Raw genomic sequence first — 22,822 nt, 5'->3', positions numbered from 1 at the left:
CCCCTGGCCCCGCCTTGGGTAACTCATTGAAACTTTCCTTCATAGACGTTTCAATTGCTTCCTTTAGCTCACTATGGCTGCTTGAATGGAGACGATATGATGCTCAAGCTGTGCCCGGACAATACCTGGCAATGTCCCCACTGTAAAATTTGTGTGGAGTGTTTCGAAACTTCTAATGCGGTAAGTGACACTACCATCCCTATTATTTCTCATAATCAAGTCCTGCATGTGTTACTTCTTCTACTTCTGTACTATTATGAGGCGATTGTTTTCAGGGTAATCTCATAGTGTGTTCAGTGTGCGCGGACGGATACCATCCATCTTGTCATCCATCCATAATCACTGAAAAAATAAAAAACGGATCGAGATGGATATGCTCCAACTGCCAAATGACCGACGACATAAAGCTTAATGATATTCACACCAATATTGGGGAAACCGTTCGACATAACATTTCAGTTAACAACGACGGTGGTAAGCTTACAGTTGATGTGGCAACTTTCTAAGTGGAAGACCAATATTTTTCCAGGCAAGGAAGCTCTTCAATTCCACTCAAACTCCGAACAATCTACGCCATATGACTCACCCGCTGGAAGCCCACCCATACTGAGCCCTATAGGGAAAATCTCCTCTGATCCTGATCGAGAGGGTAATTCGGACTCCAACAGTGGAAAAGAGGAATCTGAACATGAGGACCCCACTATTGATCCCTCCATCCCAGATGCTACACATTGGACGCCCGACGAAGTCTATCAGTATTTTGCTCAATTTTTTCCGGAAGAAGCGAAAGTGTTCAAGGAACAGGTATGAATAATAGTGGTTATTATCACAAGAGATATGAAGGTTTTTAATGTTCTTCTAGGAAATTGACGGCCGTTCGTTGTTACTCCTCAAGAGAATGGATGTGTTAACCAGCCTCAATCTCAAACTGGGACCGGCATTAAAAATCTACCGACATGTAACAATGCTGCAAGTGCGTCGTGACGATCGCAGCCTTTATTGGTTGTAAAATATCATTTTCGGGACTGACCTCTCTCTGCTGATCAAGTTTTCGAGTAATAATTATTTTTATTTGGTCACTATTATTACTATTATTTGTATATTACGTTCAATTGCATATCCATGTAAGTATTAGGCTAAAATTCTATATTTGTCTTAGGTTTCGTTTAATTTGTAACTTGTAGATGTACATAAATGAATAAAAAGATAAAAATGTTCGACGCTTATTCATTTGGTGTTTCTACGTATTGGTTTGGCAACTGTGTAAACGCCTACTGCAAGATGGAGAATGTAGACTTGTAGACTTTCTTAAGTTTACTTTAGCAGTTCAGCGTTCCGAATCGAACAAATAAATTGACCCAAACCATGTATACAGAACATAGTATGTAGTCTGTGCTCTGACAGTAGCGCATATATCCTAGCTGACTCCTTGCTTAAATGACTTGCGCAAGTTAGTTTGAGGTTACATTAATCAAAACAAACTTGCTATTTACCAAAACGAATATGTATTAGGTATTAGGGCTCGGAATCAAACTCGAACAATTCGAATATTCAAAAAGCGAATAATTATGTCTAGTCATAACTCGAAAATTCGAAGACTGGAATACACCAACATTATCAAACTCACAAGGTGCAAATATCTTTATATGCACTTTGTATACTTTCATAAAATAAGTTATTCATATTCTACAAGCTATTAAACAAATAGTTATATATTTACAAGCAAATGAATATAAAATTAAGTGTTTGTGTTCTGGTGACTCGCGATATCAACTTTTGCGCGGTGTTACAATTAGTGTGCCGACAAAGGCACTTTTTTATCCATTGCGGCTTATTTAGAGTTTGATTCTGAGCCCTAATGCATACCCGTTTTGGTAAATAGAAGTTTGTTTTGATTAACGTAACCTCAAACTGACTTGCGCATGTCATTTAAGCAAGGACGATATATGCGCTAGTGAAGGTAGAAGGCAAATATCATTTGGGGGCGTTCGCATATTTATCATGTTGTCAACGTCAAAGAACTCAGCTGAAAGGGAACATTATTTTTAAATAATAATAATTTAACATGAGTGAATTATTTAAATCGGCATTCGAGTACTTTAGTGGCCCAGCAAATGGACAAAATGAAAACAGTTTTGTCGGTCAAATCGTGGAAATTTCGAATGTGAAGCTTAAAATTAGAGAAGTTATTGCGGAAGGTAAGGTTCACGTTCCGGAGGTCTTTGTTCACTTATTCGTTATATTCAATTTTGCAGGTGGATTTGCTGTAGTGTTCATCGCTCAAGACACTGCCACTGGAAAGGACTACGCCCTGAAGGTATTGCCAGCAGATCGTCGCCTAACAAAGTGTACAAAGTGTTGTTTTTGTTTTCAGAGATTGCTGGCAGCCGATGAGGAAGCAAAGAAAAATATTCTTCAAGAGATTAACGTTTTGAAACGAATATCTGGACATCCTAACATCATACAGTACCTTTCAGCATCGTTTATTGATAAGTCTCAAACCGATCATGGCCAGTCAGAATTTTTACTGGTCACAGAGTTATGCCCAGGTAAATATTAGCATTAGGCTGAGTTGTTGCGGTTTTCTGAGCTAATTTTGTCACAATGCAGGAGGCTCTTTAGTTGACTTGCTTAAGTCCAGGACAACTGCATTTGGTCCTGATATTATAACATTGATATTCTACCAGACATGCAGGGCAGTAGCACATATGCATGCACAATCACCCCCAATCCAACATAGAGACTTGAAAATAGAGAACCTTTTAATTAGCGTCGAAGGCTCTATCAAGTTATGTGACTTTGGATCTGCCAGTACTGAGATTTTTCATCCAGATTTGACCTGGTCGGCGAACCAACATTCCAGTCTTGAAGACGATGTAAGTGGCACTTGTGTCGTGCGGACCAAAACGTTTGATGAAAAACCAGTCATAAAAATGTTGTATGTTTTTAGCTGGCAAAATTTACAACGCCAATGTACAGGGCCCCCGAAATGGTCGATACATGGAGTAATTATGTAATTGGGCCACCCATAGATATATGGGCTCTTGGCTGCATCTTGTACACATTATGCTACATGAAGCACCCTTTTGATGACAGTGCCAAGCTCCGAATCATCAATGCAAAATACACATTGCCACCAGATCCAAAATTTGCCTGTTTTCATGAAATAATTCGTAAGTTCTGTTGGGGTTGTAAAATGTCGTAGCGGTTATAGGTTCTGTTGTGCACAGGAGGTTGTTTCCAACCCAATCCGGAACTTCGTCTTACCATAACAGATTTATTGGAGCGGTTAGCGGCAATAGCCGAGAGTCACGGCTACAATCTTAAAGTTCCTTTGCCATTTAAAGTGAATCAGTTACAACCAGAACAGGCAAGATAATTCTGCTTGATATACCTACATATGGATGGATAGATACTTGAGTTTTTGATTTTCGCAGGGCAATGGAGACGGTTTGACCAACAGTACCCCTACACATACAATTCAATCGCAAAGACCATCTGAACGGCGTAGTCCTGCCCAAGCTCCGGTAAGTGAAAAGTACATTCAATTTATTTAAACATAATATAATGTTTTAGATTCTTCAAAAACCCACGATTGATCCTCAACGACCGAAGTCGCCAGGACAATCCGCCTATATTTCTTCACGACTCTCAGACCAGCCGAAGCAAACGAGCTTGTTTTCCTCTTTAAAAGGTGGAGCTGGAAGTTTTCTCAAGAATCTTAAGGATACTAGTTCGAAAGTTATGGCCACTGTGCAACAGTAAGTATTTTTTTACACGCTCAAACTTTATATTGAGCAAATTCCTTTGCTACAGAAGTATGGGAAGAACGGACCTGGACATTCATTATCTCACTTCTCGCATCATTGTCATGCCTTACCCTTCGGAAGGACTGGAGTCAGCATACAAATCAAACCATATAGAGGACGTGAGACTTTTTTTAGACTCACGACATCCTAACTACAGGTCAGTTTAATAGATTAACGACTTTACCAAACTACGTTCGAAACGTGTTCGAACGCATCTGCTATTTTTTATAATCTTGTATATTTTCAATGCCTTCTTGATTGTCTAATGCGGATGGAAGAATATAGGTTTAACATTTCTTTTAGATATTCTGTATACAACCTGACAAACAAACCACACCAATCCAGATTTGGGCAAGCCAGGATTGTTGATTGTTCTTTCGCATATCCTGACAATTTCAAAGCCCCGTTGCTTAATTCAATGTACCAGTTATGTGAAGACATGTATCAATATCTGGCAGGTAAGCCCGTAAAACTTTGCTGTTTCTCCTTGCAGTCCAAGCCCGCATATTTTGTATTGTTAGGAGATAGTCGAAATATCGTTGTTGTGCACTGTACAGATGGCAAAGCCACATCTGCAACGTTAACATGTGCTTTGATGATTTATGCGGGATTATACGAAGTTCCAGAGGATGCCTTGCAAATGTTCGCAGTGAAACGATGTCCCCCCAATATGAGAGCTTCAGAGCTAAGGTTTGATAGGTAGCTTCTGTTTCCAGAGCAACTTTTTCCTAATTGAAATCCAATCTTTAGGTATTTGTACTACTTGGCTGATATTGTACGAAATCCTCCTTTGCACCCCCATTACAATCCTGTTACATTGGTATCAATCCAAATGACTCCGGTGCCGCTTTTTACTAAAGTGAGAGATGGTTGCCGGCCCTATTTAGAAGTGTATAGTGAAAATCGTTGTATTCTATCCACGTTGCAAGATTACGAAAAAATGCGATTATATAATATAGCCGAAGGTAAATGCTTGTTGCCGCTAACTGCGACAGTCTACGGAGACATATGCATCATCGTGTACCATGCTAGACATACATTGGGGGGTGTCATGACTCAAGGCAAGGCAACTGGTCTGAAAATTTGTCAACTCCAACTGCATACTGGATATGTACCCGAGGAAGAGACTTCTATACGCTTTCCAAAATCCGAATTAGACGAACTGAGTGATGGCCCAGATCACTATCAACAAGGTTTTACAGTCACCTTAAATGTGTTTGTCGGCGACAACGAAAGGAAACCTGCCCAACCTGCCCCTTGGCAAACCGATCAAACTGAGCGGACATTAGACACTATGTTCTCGTCCCCAATTGAAAAAGACGAAACAATAGACAATTTTAAGAGTAAACCTAGTAGAAAACCGGTTCAGCGACCTCCAAGACCTCAAGCCCCCAGACTGCCGACACATTCAACCAGTCCCATTCCTATGGTGGTCACTGACACTTCGGAAGGTGAAGAAGATGAAGTTGAGGTGCTGGAGGAGGCAGTCGATTTGCTCAACTTGAATAGCGGCCCTCAAGTTGTTCGAGATGCTGTTCGACCATCACCTAGTTCAAATTTCGATCTTCTTAGTGATTTGGGTAAATTTCAATCTAAACGTACGAGTACAAGACACTTGTGTTTTGCTTCTAGGAAATGAATCAGGCACTACGAATACATTTTCGTTTCCGACCACGACACCGACTGTAAATCCCAACCAGACTAAATCAAATGACATGTTTGACCCATTTGGTTCGCTCGGAGCTGGAGGAGACAGTACAAGTTTGCTGGGAGGTTGGAGTAACTTTAATAGTTCGGCTCCGGCCAACCAGACAGGTCCTGCACGGGCCGAAGAAAAAGTGAATTTTTTTGCTGGCTTTGGTATGTAGCTGGCCGTCCTATGCTGGCCGTCCCTTGCTAAATCTGTTCTTTAATTTTAGAAAATTTGAGCGACTTAAAGGTCAGTTCTTCTGAGTCGAAAGTGGAATCGCCCCCAAAGACCTCAACCAGCGGGATTAGGAGCCCTAACGATATTCCTGGAACCCCCTACAGCCACTCGGCCACCAGTACTCCACAACATCTGGCAAAATCGCCGGCTGGACCTGATTATAATAGGTTGTATACAGTAGCAGATTCGTAAAACAGCAACTTATTAAGCAATTTTAGATCGCATTTTGAAACGCTAAATAAAACAGGAAAAGACGAGCAAATAAAGCAAAAAACTCAAGATGTGTTCGGAGATTTACTTGGGTCACAGGGATACAGTTTTTCGGCGAAAAAGGATTATACGCCTAGGTCTATCAACGAAATGCGCAAGGAGGAAATGTCCACCTATATGGACCCTGAAAAACTGAAAGTAATGGAATGGGTAAGTAAAATCACTCACAAAAATATTTGCCATTTATATGGTGGCCGAATTTCAGCAAGAAGGAAAAAAGAACAATATCAGAGCGTTGCTTTGCTCAATGCACTCTATTCTGTGGGATGGAACCAAGTGGACTAAGTGTGAAATGCATCAATTAGTGTCAGCATCTGATGTGAAGAAAGCGTATAGAAAGGCTTGTCTAGCTGTACATCCTGACAAGGTAAGTTTTTTGTTTTCATAGATAGAACGATCGAATGCCAATTTCGGCAACCACACAATTTTCTTTCAGCACTCTGGCACTGAAAACGAGAACTTGGCTAAGCTCATTTTTATGGAGTTAAATAACGCATGGAGCGATTTCGAAAATGATTCTTCGCAACAGAATATATTTGCTAGTTAAAGCTTAATTAGAGGTATTATTCTTCTTTCCTAAGCCATTCCATTTTATCTAGTTAAATGTTTGTTTGTCAATGTGAAACATCAACATCAACAACAGTTGGGTTGTGATTTCGGTTTTTGATCTATGCACTTGTGATAAATTGGTGGAAAAACCAGAGCGTTTTTCCACCAACAAAGGTACATAGAATGGATATGTTTTGTACAAATGAAGCAATGTATTTTCGTAGCTTTGCTGTAAATTAATTGTTATGGAAAGTCGTTGATCAGGTAAATAAGTGTTGATGATGAATGCTTCACGTATTTTTCAACATTAAATGAGAGGCTGTAAAAGAAAGCAAAACGTACTTAATTCGCATAGCAACACTTTCTAAGTCACAACTCAATCATTATATACAAGTTAAAAAGCAATTCTAAGCCGTGAGGAATCATAGGTAAGTTCCTCATTAGAAGTTTCATGATAGAAGCTCGATGTTTTTGCGATTTCAAAAATTAAGTAACGTTTAACAGTGCCGGCTACAGCTGTAATATTTTAAAATAAACTTATATTAATCTAATTTTATAGTCTCAGTATGAAACCTACTTGGTCTATTAAATAATCATGTTATTTGTTAAGCTTGAATTTTTTTATCAGGACTTTGGTCGTCAAATGTTTATTGATTATTTTCCAAAATTACACGACTCCCAATAATCTGTTTTCTCATCTCGCCAATATAGTATTTATTTTTGTCATTTTTTAAGTATTTATTGATGTGTATTGATTGTACTTTAACATCTAGTTAAAAATAAATCGGTGTTATAGCTTATTTGCCAACGTCAAACAGTATGAGTAGGAAAACATTTATGACAGCCATGCTTAGAGCGCCGCCACGGAAATAACAATGCATTTATCTCAATAGCTTATTTATGTGAAATATATATGTAACAGCAACAGTATTGAACAATGGCTTTTCAGTTCATGTTAAAATATTATTTATTGATAAAAAGATGCAATATTTCAGCAGCAAATAAATACTCTCTTAAAAATAATCACTATGCTAAATAAATGACGAAATACGTAGTTAAAACGAGCGCAAAAAAGGCTAGGACATAAGTAATCGTAATTCTAGCTATTTTATTCTGTTCCGATTCGGTCAAAGGAAATTTTTCCCGTTTTCGGGGCATAGACGCCAAAAGTGAAGGATTTAAAGTAAGCAGACTTCCTACGCTATCATTTCGAACTCTTAAAATCCTGTTATTAAAATTATGGGGTACCACTTCTATGAAAGGGACGATTGCATCCAAATTTTCACTAGATCTGGTTTGACCCTGTTTTATCCTAGCATTATCATAGGACTTCAATATTATTTCTTCCCCTACCCGAGGTGGAATCGATCCGTAAGCAGTCATCACATTGGAAATACAATTATCATTAGTATGATTAAATTGAACGAGCAAATTAGTCTTACTTGTTCCAGATGAAACAAAGCGACGCAAATGAAAATCGCGATAGCTGAAAAAAACATCTTTAACAATAAGCTGAGTATTTGGCCACATGCTACGGTCTTTTGATTCATCTGTAGGTGTTGGGAAAAATTCGCCTTCCTTGTAAATATTAGTTTTTCGCAAAATTTCGATGTGCGAGTCGCCTACCGGGTTACGGTTAAGAACTACCTTTTCGCTAAGTCAGTTTGCAACACTTCTATTGGATTCGATTTTCTCCAAGTCATACAGGACCTAGATAAGTTTTATTTAATACGTTGATAATTATTTATTTTTTTAATTATCAAACCTCGAGAATGCAGGACATGCTCCAAGCTTGGGTTCTCGCACTGTCCGGGCAGTAGGATCCATCGCTGTTGGTTAATTCCGGTAATCCACGCCACGGTGGCGTCTCCACTTCGATAAAATGCTTTGATAAGATTTGTTTTGTTTTGGTCACTGTTTCGTCTAACAGTCCATTCTGAGCAGCAAATATTAACTTTGCTCTTAGGAAAAAACCCACAGGCCAAACCCATTCCTACGACAAGGCAGTTCATTACTTTCGCCAAGACAAATATTTGATACGTACAGGGCCTTGATGATAATTGAAGCCATGGGCCGTAAGTAAATCATCTGAATCAATCGAATTATCATAGTCGCCCCGGTAATTCCAGTCTTCGGGGTCTAGCGTTTTCATGCCTAGTGGCCCCAAGAGATACTTTTCGACTTGCTCTAATGCGGCCCATGCACGTTGAGGATTAAACAACTCGGGAGCCTGAGAAAGCAAATATTTCAGTTCTTTCTATGGACATTGAAGTGAGCACTTACAGCGACCATGGCAATGGGAAAATTACACCTAAGCTGAAAATCTGTCCATGGCTGAGACGCTCCGAAGCTGTCTTTGTAAATGTTCTTCTTATTCACTAAATCAGGCCTACATTCTTCTGGGTTCGGGTTCCCTGAAATCCAGAATTTCTTTTCGAAGTTTTGTTGAATTTTGTCCGACCATTCTCTGAAGGTCCATTTGGTCACCGTTCCATTCTTATGTGTTCGCTGAACCCCATCATAAGGGTACTGACCTAATACATTTCGAGGTAAACTAAATTTGCTTCGGATGGATTTATATATATATGTATACAGTGTGGGATTTTTTTTGTAAAGCACATTTTCCTGTATTTGCAGTAATTTATGAGATAGAGAGCCACTCTGTGTATTACATGTCATACCTTCATCATTTAAGTGCATTAACCAAGTGATACAGGCTTTAGATAAGCCTACGAGTTCGACAGCAGATCCGTCACGAGGCGACGCCGGTTTGCCCCGATTGCCAGCCTTGTCTGATGAACCCATTTTGTCCATCCAAGTACCGCAATTCCATTCATTCCCACCTAATGTTATGTAATGCTAATTGTTGTCTATTAATCTATCCGGAGATCTCACCAAAAACGAATCCAGTTTCCGGATGAGTTCCGATTTGGTTGTTAAATCCTGCATCGGTCATGTGTTCATCAATTTCTCGTCCAGCGTTCCTTTCGCGAAATTGTAGGCCTTGGAAATGGACAGTTAACGATTCCTAATACGAAAAACTTGCCTTTTAATATAACCAACTCATTGTTAACCAACCAATTTTTTACCTGAATTACATCGTATAGCGGTTGATCCACAGCACCAGGCGGTTGTGGAGAAGAATCATCCGAAGGAAATATGCGTGATACAACATCGGCAAGAATGGCAACGCCCTTAGGGGATTCTTCGCAATATGATTTGAGCGAATAGAGCCACCACCAAATGGCATCTCGGCAGTTAAACCTAAACACGACTGTGTCAAATTGGAAGCTCACAAAACTTTTGTTATTCTTACCTGGGATTTCTACCAGCATCCAGTAAATTCGGAATGAGGCCGTGCCTCAAACACGACCCGTAACCCAGAATATGTTGTCGGGCTTCTTCAAACCGGCCAGTTAAGATGAACAGCCCACGCAGAGCAATAAAGGTGTCTCTACCCCAATTTCGCATGTAACCCACGGCGAAGTGGGGCAATCCTGAAAATACGTTATTCTAATCCTAGAGATAAAGCAAGGTGAACAACGTATACCTGCTGATAAAGTAACGCAGGCCTGGACTGTTTCACCGTTTTCGTTTTTTCTGCTAGGAGGTTTTGGCGGAGCCAGATTGGGCGACATATCTGGCAGACAGGCAGATCTGAGGTAACCGCCAAATTGCAACGACCCCAAAGCCAACGACTGAACAAAAGGCGATCCCTGCTTGATAAAACTACAAATTTACGAAATAGTTGTTGGCTTCACCACATCGCTCGAAAACCTACTTAGACATCAATTGATAGCCAGCATTTAGTAGCTGAGGGTATATTTGCCCAATGAAGACATCGAAATAACAGGGAACTAAGTAACGGGGCATATTTAGGAGGGGCTTACTGTAGTCTTCAATCCATTCCCCCAAAGCGCGGGTCCCCTCATCGGCTTTAAGGCGTTTGAAAACGTATTCTGGAAATTATTTGGCGTTGAAAAAATGTTTTGTAGGGACGTGGGAAGATCCGGGGGCCTACCAATCAACCAGTTGCCATTTCGCAAGTTGGTACACAATGGATGGCCCAGGTCATTGTCTGTGGCTATTTGACGCAGCACCCACGTAATGCCGAATAAACCACAATAAATTGTCGGTCCAAAGTTGGGTATGTTGTAGGTGTCGAAGCCATTGCCTTCATCCCTTTCTTCTTCGCCACATCGAAAGAGAGTTCTGTTCAAATCTGCTAGAGTCAATTCACTTACAATTTTCTCTAGATTTGGAGCCTGTGGGGGTTTCAACAGAGATATCGCATCTCGGATTCCTTGGGGCAAAGAAAATCTGAAATTTTACAAACGTGTAATAGAAAACGCTTCAATGAAAGTGTTCAATTTACTTCAACACTGCAATTGATCCGGGCTTGAAGTTTTTATAGTTTAACCGGACGAAATTAGAACTACTGTCAGCTGCTTCCTCGAAAAACTCAGATTCGCGCAACTGGATGTGCTCTTTAATTGAAAGCTTATATTCGGCTAATCCGTTGATCCAATCGGGGTCTTTCTCAAATTTTTCAAATCTGCCAAACCTGGAACTGAGATATGACGCGTATGACCTAGATGATTGGTTTTTGGATTACACTCATAAAACCTACGTGGAATCTGCATGAATTAAGTAGGCTTCCAGTACAATTTCATCCAGAACTCCTTCAACAGAAAGCGGTTTAATGGCTCTCTGGTGGTCACCGGTGGGATGTTCAAAGGCCGTGAATGCTACTAGGACATAACTGGTGTGGGTGCCCGGTTGGTGCCTGGTCACCTCAACAATATCGCCATCTACTTGATTCACAAATACCTGCACCAATAAATACCAAGGTCATTTTTGAATAGGCTTGTAAAGATAATAGAGATCACCATGTTGCTTTTGAACAAGTATTGTATAATTTGGGTCCGTGACGAGTACAAACCTGGTCGAATCCTTCCATTCCTAGCTTAAAGTGCAACTCGTGCAGAGCTCTTTTGGCCGCAATAATGCCTGACCACTTATTAACATATCTGGTTTTGGAAGGAAGCTTTTCATGATGACTCCACTCAGCGTATTGTCTAGTTTCATCCACTACGTGGATGTGGTGGGGAACCAGTTCGTCGTAGCCTCGATTTGAGCCGGTGGCACAACATGCCATGTTTACTAAACCGGCGCTCGGCAGCAAATCGAAAACTGCTCAGAAATATTAAGATAAGCTGCAAACTACAGAAACATATATCATCCAAGGCTTACCAGATCTTTTTTCGACTGGACTGGGATTATCATGGGTTTGATCGAGGAAAAGTGCATGTGCCACCATAGGGACCAATGGTACTTTTGAAGGTTTGTAAAAAGCACCCACTGGAACACCTCCGAATCGATATACCAGACGTCCCTGTTCATGAGCATCCCATGCGGACATCGCTTCTCGAATAAGCGACGTGATGCCCAAACTAGATGGTTCGAATCATTGCCGTTATTCATCATCTGTTTATTGTTACGTCTTACCGATTTACGAAAATGTTGTCAGTCAAGGCCGAGTTGGTGAACAACTCGGCCACCACATAAAGATCAGGACGGATTCTTCTGGCGCAGTCCAAAAGATATTCGGCAACGGGAAGGGAAGTTGAGTGGCAGTTGTCCAGCCGAATACCATCAAATATTTTAACCGTCTGTTCTACGTACTGCCGCATGTAATTCCACAAAAATGGAGAATCGGCCGGCTTGTCCCCGAAGCGTAGCTTAACGCTGTCGCCCCAAGCTGAGACACATTTTTATACAATATGTTACTAATGAAACGGTCACAGTATTTTGACTCACCGATAAGTTCCCTTCTAATGTAAATCTTGGTGCCGGCATCGGCAAAGTTCTTTAATGGCTCAGCGCTCATCACCCAACCATTATGGGCCATGAGAAACCGTCCGTTTGTACTGTACATTGTTTCTTCAGCTTCTGCCAGGGATTTGGGTGAATGATAATCGGTAAAGTACCTAAAGCAAAGCACCAGAACGCTCTTAGCTGTGTAGAATTGCTAAACGTAGCACAGTTTACCTGTACACCAATGGATGATCAATGGTAATGGCCTTATATTGAGGGCCGTCTGGCTGTACTCTGAAATACCGAATGCCAGCAATAACGTTTTCAACTGCAGCACTAAGGTCAGCAGTGACTTCATCAATTGCAGCCTGATTGAGGGCATCCAGTTGAATTTTAAAATCCTCGGCACATCTGCCACATATGTATATCGTGTCAACAAAATATTAGGCAGAAAACAACATCAAATTTTACCTTCTAACTCTCGACTCCTCATCGTAACAATCTGGCCGATAGCAGTTGAACTTGGCGAGGGCCAAATTTAAGTCGACCGAACTGCTCAATCTCCTAAACTGAACATCTTGAATAATTTTCAAGTCCGGTAAGAGGTTTCTTTCGCAGTCATTGAGAGGTGCGGTTTTTCTGGCCTGTGTTAAAAACTGTTCCAAGTATTGGGTTACGTCTACAATAAACAGCTCATGAATTTTCAATGGTTGTAACACGTTTTGTTTAAAGTGATAACGGATTGCGTTTAGATGATCTTCCGTTGAAACGTCAAGAGGGATTCCCCGGTCCTCATAGAGGCCTTTTCTTATATCCATGGAAAACTGATGGAGAGCTTCATCTAACAGATAGGCTGGTCGCATGTAAGGACAGTTCAAGCAATTGTATGCTGCTTCAGGGTGTTCTTTAATCCAATCACTTTCATTGGCTGTGTGATTTATCACTATGTCACATACGGACAACATCTTCCAATCTTCACGCATTTTTGCGGTCAGCGTCTCGATATCTTCAAATGACGGTTCTCGTCCATTTTCTTCGTTAAAAGAAACATTTAATTTCAAGTGGTCTTGGACACTGTATGCGGAATGGGATCCTCCTAGTTGCTGAATGGGCGTAAAATGCACCATGTTATAACCGGATTCTTTGGCAACCCGTATCTTGTTTTCCCATGTGGAGAACGGCCCCAAAAGTTTTGACAATACCGTTTGACTCTGTATACAGTTCAGAGGCAACAGCTCATTGGCACCATATTTCAATACAGGGTCAACTATAAAATAGCCGGATCCGTTTTTGAAATTCGTCTTAGTAAACCTAAAAAAAAAATTATGTTTTCCTTGTCAAACAATTTCTAATTTCAACTTACTCATCGTCTTCAACGAAGTAGTAGTGGAAGCTTCCTGCGATCGTGGGGGTGATCTGTGCAAAGGTTGAGCTACCGTCTGCGTTTTTGCATCCTTCATTCCGTGACCATCTTATTAACGTATAACAATCTCTGCTGAATTCTTCCACAATTCCGTTAGTTGACTTCGGATAGTTGCAATACAGCTTTATATTCCTGCCCAGCAAAGAAGGGCCGAGTCTGAACTCCAATTTAACATTTTTTTGAATTCTGTGAAGCTCGGAATCCAAGTTTGCTTTATCGTTCAGTATCAATATATTTACAGATGCCATGTCGATATATTTTGGATGTTCCGGCTCGTCGTTGAGCTTTCGGTTTTCAACGGCGCTTAGTTCTCTCTTACATTCACCTGGTCGAATGTCTGGAATTTTCAAATTTTCAACAGTTTCTATTTGTGAACATTTAGGACTAGAGTTTTCAACTTCGAAATCTACGCATTCGGTACTGCAGTTTGTAAAACTTGGTTCGGCTGCTTGCTGCCGATTGGGATCATTCAGCGTTCGATCGCTATGTGAAGTCTGTTCATACAAGCCGCCTTCTGAATCACCGTTTTCTTCATCAATGTTTACGTGCACGAAATCGTCAAAACTTTTTGCAGTTTCACCCGATGCTTCAAGAGAGCTCGCACTTTCGTGTTCTTTGATGGGTAGGGCCGAGGTACCACGAGAAGCCTCAAAACCGACGGGAACAGTATTGGTGACTATGCTGGCATGCGAGATGTTTTTACCAGAAGTTGTAGCTTGACCGATGTTCTGGTCAGTTTGGTTTTCTGGTGCGGCACCTGCAACCTAAAATGTTCTAGTTTAGCAGCTGCTTTATTAATACGCTTTAGATTGCTTAGAACTGTATACTGCTTACACTGTCACATATATACAGCCTAAAAAATAAATTAAATACTTTCAAAAATTCCTCAAAAGTGTGCTCCCTATAGAGATAAACAACACGAAAATAAAACAGTACTTAATATCAGACCAGTGCCTACAACGACAGCAAATAAGACAATCTTTTTTGTCTATTTTAGCTAAAACTCAGAAATTCAAAGGATTTTAGTCAAAGTTCAAAGAAAAATTAATCTGACAGCTAGTCCTAGGGGGTCCGAGGTCCTTCTCAGGGGCGGATTCAGCTTTAAAGTCAGGGGGGGGGGTTATCTATGAAATTAGAAAAATGATCGTCGTTTTGTGCAAGGGTGGCGCAACATTATTGCAAAATTTCATGTTTTCCGTCCCGTTTTTGCTCATTTCTCGGAGGCAAAATGAGCAAGAAAATGTTGGCAGTTTTCTCAAAAAATGCTTGAATTCAAGAAGTTTTAGATTTGCGTGGTTTTCTTTGAGTTGCAAAATCCACTTGAACATGACGCTGCTTTTTCCGAAGTTTCTCAAGAACCATTCGAGCCAGAGAATTCGTTTTGGCATCGTTGGATAGAGAATTGAATGGGGGGTCATGACCCCCATGACCCCCCCCCTGGATCCGCCCTTGGTCCTTCTAGGGTCAAAATTTACCATCATCTAAAACATTTGCACTTCAAATATATACACTCTGTATAATGTTACAAAATATTTATTTGCAACGTTTATCGCAACGTTTCAGTATCATTTCGTTGAAACGTTTCTGAGGTCGTGAACATTTGCGAAACATATAGTGCTGAAACAATATACAACTGAAATATACAACTGAAACCTTTCGGGACTTAAATTTCCGAAATGAAAAATTGTTTAGAGCGGGCCACATATTTATAGTAATGTAAAGTTCAAAGTCATTACGATTTAGATTACAAAATAAATTTCAAATTATCGACAAGTCACTAATGTAGCATCCAATAATAAACTGACAGATTTATATCACCTCGATCACTGTCTACAAAAATATTATTAAACTTACCAGTCGCACAAAAACAGCAAATTCAGTTTTTTTGGGAAACCGCTGAATGAATGGGCTTTAGATGTTTTAGTTAACTGTACACTGTACATAGACAGTCTCAAAAATAAATTAAATACTTCCAGAAGCACGCTTAAGTGTGCTCTATAAACAACACAAAAATCAAACAGTACTTGATAGTGCAAGAAAAGCAAAGACAACTGTTTTTGCCAACAAACACCACATATACTTATAGTAATGTAAAGTTCAGAGGGTCGTTACTATTTAGATTACCAATTAATTTCAAATTATCACGACAGGTCACTAATGTAGCATCCAATAATAAACTGACAGATTTATATCACCTCGATCACTGTCTACAAAAATATTATTAAACTTACCAGCCGCACAAAAACAGTAAATTGAGTTTTTTTTGGGAAACTGCTTAATGAATGCGCTTAAATTGCTACTTAACTGTCTACTTACACTGTATACAGTCTCAAAAATAAAAGAAATACATCCAGAAATCCGCTCAAGTGAACTCTCTATGAAAAGCACGAAAATAAAACAGTAATACCAGACCAGTGCAAGAAAAACAAAGACAATCGTTTTTGCTAACAAACACCACATATTTAATAACGTAAAGTACAAATGGTCATTAGGATTTAGATTACAAATTAATTTCAAATTATCGACAGGTCACTAATGTTAGCATCCAATAATAAACTGGCATATTTATCACCTCTAGCGTATTCTAGAAAAATATTAAACATACCAGTAGCACAAAAACGGCAAATTCAGTTTTTTTGGGAAACTATTTAAAAAACAAGTGCAATTTGAGTCAAGGTGACATTGAGTGCTCAGAGATTCACAGAAAGTAGCTGAGATCTCTGAACTGAAGATAGCAGACATTAATGTAAAAATGCCATCGTATTTGCAACATTGTGGTATCCATGTGGAAACAAAATCTAAACTTAAAATTAAGGCTGGGCTAATACTTTAAACCATTCAGTTCGTACAAAGCAATAATTATGCAAAAACATTTGAACATTCATTACTGAACTTAATCGAGGTCAAATTTATTTTGCCGCCCATGTTGGTCGCCCTGCATCCACCCGACCTAACCTATAAACAGCTGTTCTATGTTGATGGATGGCACATCACGAAATGGGGCTTCATAATAGCAGAGTAAACGATCAGCTTAAATGGCAGGTAACGGGAACAGTTTAACAATGAGTGAGAAAATATGCAACACAAACAGCAGTGCCGAAAGTGTAGCACCTGCCACCCCTGAGACCGAGCTAGTGAATCGAGTTTTTAGTGTTGAAAGTGATGAGGAACTGAAACCCATTGATCCTGTCGAAAATGCGAAAATTTGGATCAGCGATGGTCACGGGGCTAAGGAGCTAGATGGCATGGACGACGACCTGGAAAATGTGAACATATTGCAGTTTTTTCATAGAGTGGACAGTGATCAAATTATCTATCAGACGAAGAAAAAACGTTTGAAATTGATTGGCAAGTATGTGATGGGTGATCTTTTGGGCGAAGGCTCTTATGGCAAAGTCAAGGAAATGCTGGACTCTGAATCCCTATGCAGACGAGCTGTGAAAATCTTTAAGGAGAAGAAACTACGGCGAATTCCCAATGGGGAACAGAATGTCGAAAAGTAAGTATAACTTACGTTTACATTTGCAAAAATATACATATACGCTACCGCCAAAGAACTATAATTACACAACAATTAAAGCCTTAAATATTCACCTCTAAAGCAATAAGTACTTACTCTGCCGAAGAGCCATGATGCCAATGATGCCATTTTAGATCGGATCCTAAAACAAGTTATTCTTTCAGTATACTATAGTATTGCTGGCTAGTGCTTAAACTTTTTGTATACATTTATTTTACCAAAATTTGCAAATGGATTTGCCTGTTAAGACCTACTTTTGTTGCGCGCTGAACGAACACAAATAAAAGCATATCTGCAGAAGAATAGCAACCAAACATAAACACGCACCTAAAACTATCATCGTTACTTTAAAATCATGAATACTACAGTGCTAGACGTGAAATGAACGAAACCTAGATATATAGTGTCTATTTTTATTTCATTACCACAATATTGGATTATATAGAATAGATAGCGATAAAATTGTTTAATTTATTATTGTCCGGATAATGAAAGGAGCCACAAACGAACGTTTAAGATAATTGTATTAAATACACACATTTTTTTTCTGATAAATGTAACTAAGAATCTTTAGCGTCGTCTTTTCTTCAAAGGGAAATTAGCTTGTTGCGAAAATTGCGACACCAAAATGTGATTCGGCTAATAGATGAACTGCGAGTGCCAGAAAAAAAGAAACTGTACCTAATTTTAGAGTTCTGCGTTGGATCGCTGCAGGGTAAGTAAACATTTAATCAAATAAGTTAATCATGTTAGTTTGAAACGCTTTTACTATTTCAGTCATGTTGGAATCGGCACCTGGCAAGAAATTGCCTGCCAAACAGGCACATTGCTACTTCACCCAGTTGTTAGATGGGCTGGAATATCTTCATGGAGCGAGAGTGGTTCACAAAGACATCAAGCCCGGTAATTTACTTTTGACTCTAGAGGAAGTGCTGAAAATTTCGGACTTTGGCGTGGCAGAGGTAATTATAGATTATGGTCTGTACTGTTAGTCAAAAAAAATATAATTACATTTTTCCACAATTTCTACGAATCACTCATAACAGTTAAACATGTAGCACTAAAACACTGTAAAATATACCTTTACTTCGCATCGAAAGCAATGGACAGCGTTAAAATATTTAAAGTTGATTGTGAGTTTTTTTGTTTAGAAAGAATTTCACATAAAATGCGAATAAACATGTTACCTTTTCGAACAGACTATCAACAAAATGATTCCCCCAATCGCTGTTACCGGAACAGTAGACTCGTTCATTTGTTTGAGTTTGTTTAAGCACGGACCTATTTTAACTTAGTTCTGTTTCTCTTCTTAGAAATATGAATATGCTCAGTTCAAATGTTAAGCACCCGGTGACGAACTGCCGGAGGAGTTTCAGTATAGTTGGCGGTATCTTCGTCGAAGACCAGCAAGCAAAGAAAATACTTTTTCAAAAATCTACAATGTACGCTAAAAGAATTCCGGATGTGTTCAGCGAACGGGTGCAGAATGTTAAAAAGCTAATAATTTTAATAGTAATGGCTCAATCTGATATTTCCCTGAGCTGAACGTTAAACATTTTTATTCTTTCTGTGTACGTTCAAAATCTCTCGATTCTATAAATATATTGAGATAACTACTAGATGGTATCACTATATAACAACATGTTTAATGCTAAGCGGGACGGAATTTCGCAAAGGAGAATTTAGAGGCGGGCTTTTATCCCTTGACTTGTCTGTTTTTGCATAGTTTTTTACATATTGTATTTTAGGGTTTAGAAACGCTTAATTGGCAATTTATTTCGATTTAATACATTAAAATAATAGTAGAAATCGTTGAAATACGTACGCATCTCTAACAGGTCATTCCTGCTGTGCATGTTTAGTACATGACCGACATTTACAAATGTTTATTTATACATGATTGGCGGATTTAAATAGCTTCTTAGAGATAACGGTAATATGTTTGTATTAAACATGTTTTACTGACACTAATGTGATTTCGATTTTATTGCACTGATAAACGTGAGCCGTAAAATTGTTACAATTCATGTCTCCTCAAATTAATTTGCAGAGATTTAATATGTTTGCCAAAGATGATACATGTTTCATCGGGCAGGGTTCGCCGGCTTTTCAACCTCCGGAAATTGCAAACGGCGCCGAAAGCTTTCCCGGCTTTAAGTTCGATATTTGGAGTTCAGGAGTAACATTGTAGGAATATTAATATTTATGATGATAGTAAAGCCAATAACATTTGCGATTTATAGATACAATGTTATGACCGGCCAATATCCGTTCGAGGGTGATAATATATTCAGATTGTTTGAAAATATTGGAAAGGGCGACTTTACAATACCTAGTGAGATCGAAGATCCGCTTCGAGACCTGCTACTGGGAATGCTCCGGAAAAACCCGGTTGAGCGATTTAATTTGCAACAGATTAGGCAACATTCGTAAGTATTACGATTCGATCCGATTTCCATCCTCTTAATTCCTTGAAGAACTGGTCGTTTAATGATGGGAAAATATTCTAATTCGCTTAGATGGGTGAACATGAAACCACCGCCCAGCGATTACAAAGTGCCGATTCCGCCCCTAAAAAACGACCAATGGCATAACATGACAGTATTTCCCTACTTAATCGACTACTACTATGAAGATTACGGCAATGGAGTTACTTACGACGAGGACGGTAACGTGGCCAATTCCGAAAAGCCCCAATATTTCACTGAACGGGAGCTCAATGGTAATGGCCTCATCTGATTAGTTTTAAGTTAGATGGAGGCTTTCGAAATATTTTTCGCAGTGTTACAATCAACCAGTTAATTCATTTGCAGCAGCCACGGACCAGGATAAGCAATTAGTAGCAGAACAAGTCAATGGTAACAAGCAGGCAAACCAAAGCACCAGCAGTAGCAGCATAAGGCGGAGCGGGAGGAAAAAACGCCCAATTACCTGTATGACAGTGAGAAATTTTTCCATGTGCAAACAATCGTGACATGACAACGGGCTTTGTGGTATAAACTAATTATTTCACGTGCAATCTGATGCCAAACAGTTCCCTTGGATAAGTCGGAATATTGACATTATAAGTTATTTTGTGTCCAGACAATTTTTAATGTTTATAGATATTGGCAATGGATAGAGGCACGACACTTAAATACAAATAGGGTTTTTGGCAAGTGTTCCCCAAATTAGCTGAAACGTCTAGTCAAATTTCATGCCAATTTTTAGTCATAATAGAAGTTGTTTTCCGAATGTGTGGTTAATATTTTTAGGGCACTTAAAAATTGATTTGCATACCTATACAGGATTTATTTTGGGTAACCAGGCGGAAAATTTACAACGTAGTAATCGATCAATTCTGTATAAGAGTGATTTCGGCCAGATAAGCCTATATTTCTTCTAACAAATGTCGCGATAATTTGGAACAAGAAAAGCAATACTGTTGACGTTCTTGCGGGCTGTGGTCAGACTTTTCAGTGAGTTTCAAATATCTTTCCGGGCCAGATACGTTGTGGTCGGGAAGTTCATTTGAAGTCAGCTTTGAAAATCTGGTAGATTCCGCTGAGCTAAGTCCTTTTGAATTCCGCAAAATGGCACTCTATAAACCAAAGTTACTTTTTAGAGAAGAGCGATAGTGCTATTATTGTGGATTAGGAGAAATTTGGCCAATGCAATTACCTGACAAAGTTTGCATTGGACGGCTATCATGCTCTGATTCAATGCCAACTTATCACCAGTTTTTACAACTGTTGTAATGGTAGCAGGATAGTTTTCTTGAAGGTCGATGATGAAGTAGCTCATTAAATCTTGCACAGAGGAGTATTGGTCTATTTGTGCTGGATTTACTGACACGGGCTCCAGTTTATGGAAAACATTATACATAGCCAACTCTTTCATGTCAAAATTGCGCAGCGGTCTTAAAATCTTCACTTCGGAATCTCTGCCATCACAGAAACCCTGAGAGAATGAAAAGTTGTATGATTTAAGAACATTGTGCCACAAGTAACCAACCATACAGTATCATCCGGAACTTGTGACCCTCTTCCTAAAGCTATGTTGGTTAATAAACTTGAAGCTATATCCATCGATAGCTCAGGAGTGAAGATATACTTACAGTTCAACTGTTTGGCTACAGTAAGTAAAATGTTTCGTCTGAAAATCAAGTTTATATATGACAAAATAAACTCACAAGTGTACTACTTACTTCATAATATGTAGAAGTTGTCTTCTATTGGTTTTGTTAATTGATTGGTCAAACATTGCGTTAACCTTTCCTTGATCACACCTGTTTAGTGCTAAAGATTTCTGACTAATTAATACATTTTTTCTATTGATTGAGTCTGCAAAAGACACCAGGTGTAGTGGAAACTTCAACCTGGATGTTTCATTATTTATTGATCTAATAATTCTCTGTCGTTCGCCAATAGACATGTGATAATTATCTGGAAGTTGTAAATTGTTAATATTTAATCAAGATCTTACTTCGGCTCGTCAACCTTCCACATAGACTAAAACAGGTTCAAATCTCAGCTTTTTTTGAGTGTTTAAGTCCAGGCCAGACCTCAAGAGATGCAGAAGAGACATGGTTGGGTGACCAGTTTCACATGCTATCAGAACTCTGTCCTTGGGGTGAATTAACTTGGATTTGCCTAATAAGGCTTTGAATTTATGATTAGCACCAGCTAGAAAACAGGCTTTGCAATAAGCATCTTTCTTCCTGAGTAATATCACGGGATCATTTTCTCTGCATTTATTACATTTTCCACCTTTCCTGGAATGGAATACGATACTTATTACTGAGCGAACTTGAATAATGTTTTCGTTCGTACCAATTTGCACTGGCGGCTTTCTCCATACGACTTCCCCCTTCATCCTCAAAGCCTTCTCCAACAGAGCACATGTCAGCAGTATCTTAAAGAAAGAAATATCCTTTCATAAGTTAGAAGAGGGTTGTTTACAATTGCAAAGGGTCTCTCATACACCATAGATGAACACAAGGTAACATTATTTTATTTTCCTTATAATCACTATGGTAAATATTAGGCACAGACCATAGAGTAAGTAAAATAATTTATTTTACTTTATGGCACAGACTACTCACTAGTATAGATTAGGATATTAAAGAAATACTATACTGACCCGCTCTTCTTCCTCACAGAGGTTACTCTGTGATCTGTGTTCTTCCTTCTACTTGAACACAGGTTATTCGCTATCGTGAGTAGTCTGTGGTGGCAATCCCAAAATATTCCCCCTTTCTGTGCTTTTGAATATGTCGCAGATAGGTCGTGATTTTATTACTCGCTCCCATTTTGTGTGAAAAGTAGGGATGACACAAACGAGTATTTTTCACTCACAGGTTCCATGTGTAACTGTTCCAAGCTCGTACCTGTTCCAAGTATCTGTGTTTTTTGTCACATGTTATTTCGCCCCACGATCAATATTGGTTTGTACCTGAAATCGAGCTGAAGCGTATTTTGAGCCCAGTCGGATTAGACTTTACAAGGCCTGTTTTGGGCACTGAAAAT

At 39.3% G+C, this 22,822-nt stretch overlaps 6 protein-coding genes across 18 annotated transcripts in view; 3 read left to right on the top strand and 3 right to left on the bottom strand.

Annotated features, from left to right (window-relative positions):
* LOC109539086 (PIH1 domain-containing protein 1) overlaps positions 1-22,822 on the top strand; it is a 242,786-nt gene that overhangs the window by 116,974 nt on the left and 102,990 nt on the right. The gene's annotated exons all lie outside the window — the stretch shown is intronic.
* The window catches only part of LOC109539065 (multidrug resistance-associated protein 1), a gene marked incomplete at its 5' end in the record, with an annotated part of 237,012 nt that overhangs the window by 115,093 nt on the left and 99,097 nt on the right, over positions 1-22,822 (bottom strand).
* LOC109539073 lies at positions 68-1,217 on the top strand (the record flags this gene model as incomplete). The annotated part of the gene is given in 4 exon segments (XM_048666502.1): positions 68-180; positions 276-474; positions 530-804; positions 863-1,217. Coding segments are annotated over 4 exon segments (734 nt in total), but the record flags the coding sequence as incomplete, so codon positions are not given.
* Positions 1,999-6,560, top strand: LOC109539069 (cyclin-G-associated kinase). 2 transcript variants are annotated; one of them, XM_019906661.2, is made up of 17 exons: positions 1,999-2,198; positions 2,256-2,317; positions 2,375-2,549; positions 2,611-2,876; positions 2,951-3,173; positions 3,231-3,370; positions 3,438-3,527; positions 3,577-3,761; positions 3,820-3,966; positions 4,113-4,267; positions 4,331-4,499; positions 4,560-5,389; positions 5,442-5,669; positions 5,729-5,903; positions 5,955-6,156; positions 6,212-6,373; positions 6,443-6,560. In XM_019906661.2, the coding sequence occupies exons 1-17, from the start codon at positions 2,066-2,068 to the stop codon at positions 6,551-6,553; spliced, it is 3,453 nt and encodes a 1,150-aa protein (XP_019762220.1). In that variant the 5' UTR covers positions 1,999-2,065; the 3' UTR covers positions 6,554-6,560. The 2 variants fall into 2 exon arrangements, with proteins under 2 accessions (XP_019762220.1, XP_019762219.1); XM_019906660.2 differs by having other exon boundaries at positions 2,000-2,198; positions 3,817-3,966.
* Positions 7,436-20,102, bottom strand: LOC109539064 (glycogen debranching enzyme). 10 transcript variants are annotated; one of them, XM_048666486.1, is made up of 23 exons: positions 19,974-20,050; positions 19,648-19,886; positions 17,412-17,457; positions 13,736-14,559; positions 12,844-13,683; positions 12,607-12,783; positions 12,376-12,545; positions 12,064-12,316; positions 11,809-12,008; positions 11,498-11,748; positions 11,186-11,385; positions 10,931-11,125; positions 10,577-10,875; positions 10,337-10,514; positions 10,106-10,284; positions 9,872-10,052; positions 9,645-9,819; positions 9,451-9,583; positions 9,237-9,398; positions 8,839-9,089; positions 8,600-8,785; positions 8,321-8,548; positions 7,436-8,265 (listed from the first exon to the last, which is right to left on the bottom strand). In XM_048666486.1, exons 3-23 carry the CDS (start codon positions 17,442-17,444, stop codon positions 8,215-8,217), a joined length of 5,166 nt encoding a protein of 1,721 aa, XP_048522443.1. In that variant the 5' UTR covers positions 17,445-17,457; positions 19,648-19,886; positions 19,974-20,050; the 3' UTR covers positions 7,436-8,214. The 10 variants fall into 10 exon arrangements, with proteins under 10 accessions (XP_048522443.1, XP_048522442.1, XP_019762193.2 ...); XM_048666485.1 differs by lacking the exon at positions 19,648-19,886 and having other exon boundaries at positions 19,974-20,102; XM_019906634.2 differs by lacking the exons at positions 19,648-19,886; positions 19,974-20,050 and adding an exon at positions 18,503-18,839.
* LOC109539081 (cytoplasmic tRNA 2-thiolation protein 2) overlaps positions 20,586-22,822 on the bottom strand; it is a 12,765-nt gene continuing 10,528 nt past the window's right edge. The window contains exons 2-8 of one of the 3 annotated variants that reach the window (XM_048666507.1): positions 22,399-22,748; positions 22,127-22,208; positions 21,794-22,068; positions 21,502-21,739; positions 21,314-21,449; positions 20,976-21,254; positions 20,586-20,895 (exon numbers count right to left, since the gene is read on the bottom strand). In XM_048666507.1, coding sequence (XP_048522464.1) covers positions 20,686-20,895; positions 20,976-21,254; positions 21,314-21,449; positions 21,502-21,739; positions 21,794-22,068; positions 22,127-22,197 — 1,209 coding nt within the window. In that variant the 5' untranslated portion in view covers positions 22,198-22,208; positions 22,399-22,748 and the 3' untranslated portion in view covers positions 20,586-20,685. Of the gene's footprint in view, positions 20,896-20,975; positions 21,255-21,313; positions 21,450-21,501; positions 21,740-21,793; positions 22,069-22,126; positions 22,209-22,398; positions 22,790-22,822 lie in introns of those variants that run through there. The other 2 variants (XM_048666506.1, XM_048666508.1) reach the window with 2 other exon arrangements.

This window comes from Dendroctonus ponderosae, unplaced genomic scaffold (assembly GCF_020466585.1).
Source record: "Dendroctonus ponderosae isolate FM_Combo_2020 unplaced genomic scaffold, Dpon_F_20191213v2 Dpon_F_20191213_5, whole genome shotgun sequence".
Lineage (NCBI taxonomy): Eukaryota > Metazoa > Arthropoda > Insecta > Coleoptera > Curculionidae > Dendroctonus > Dendroctonus ponderosae.
Note: the sequence above shows the minus strand (reverse complement) of the source record. Positions and strands in the feature narration are given on the sequence as shown.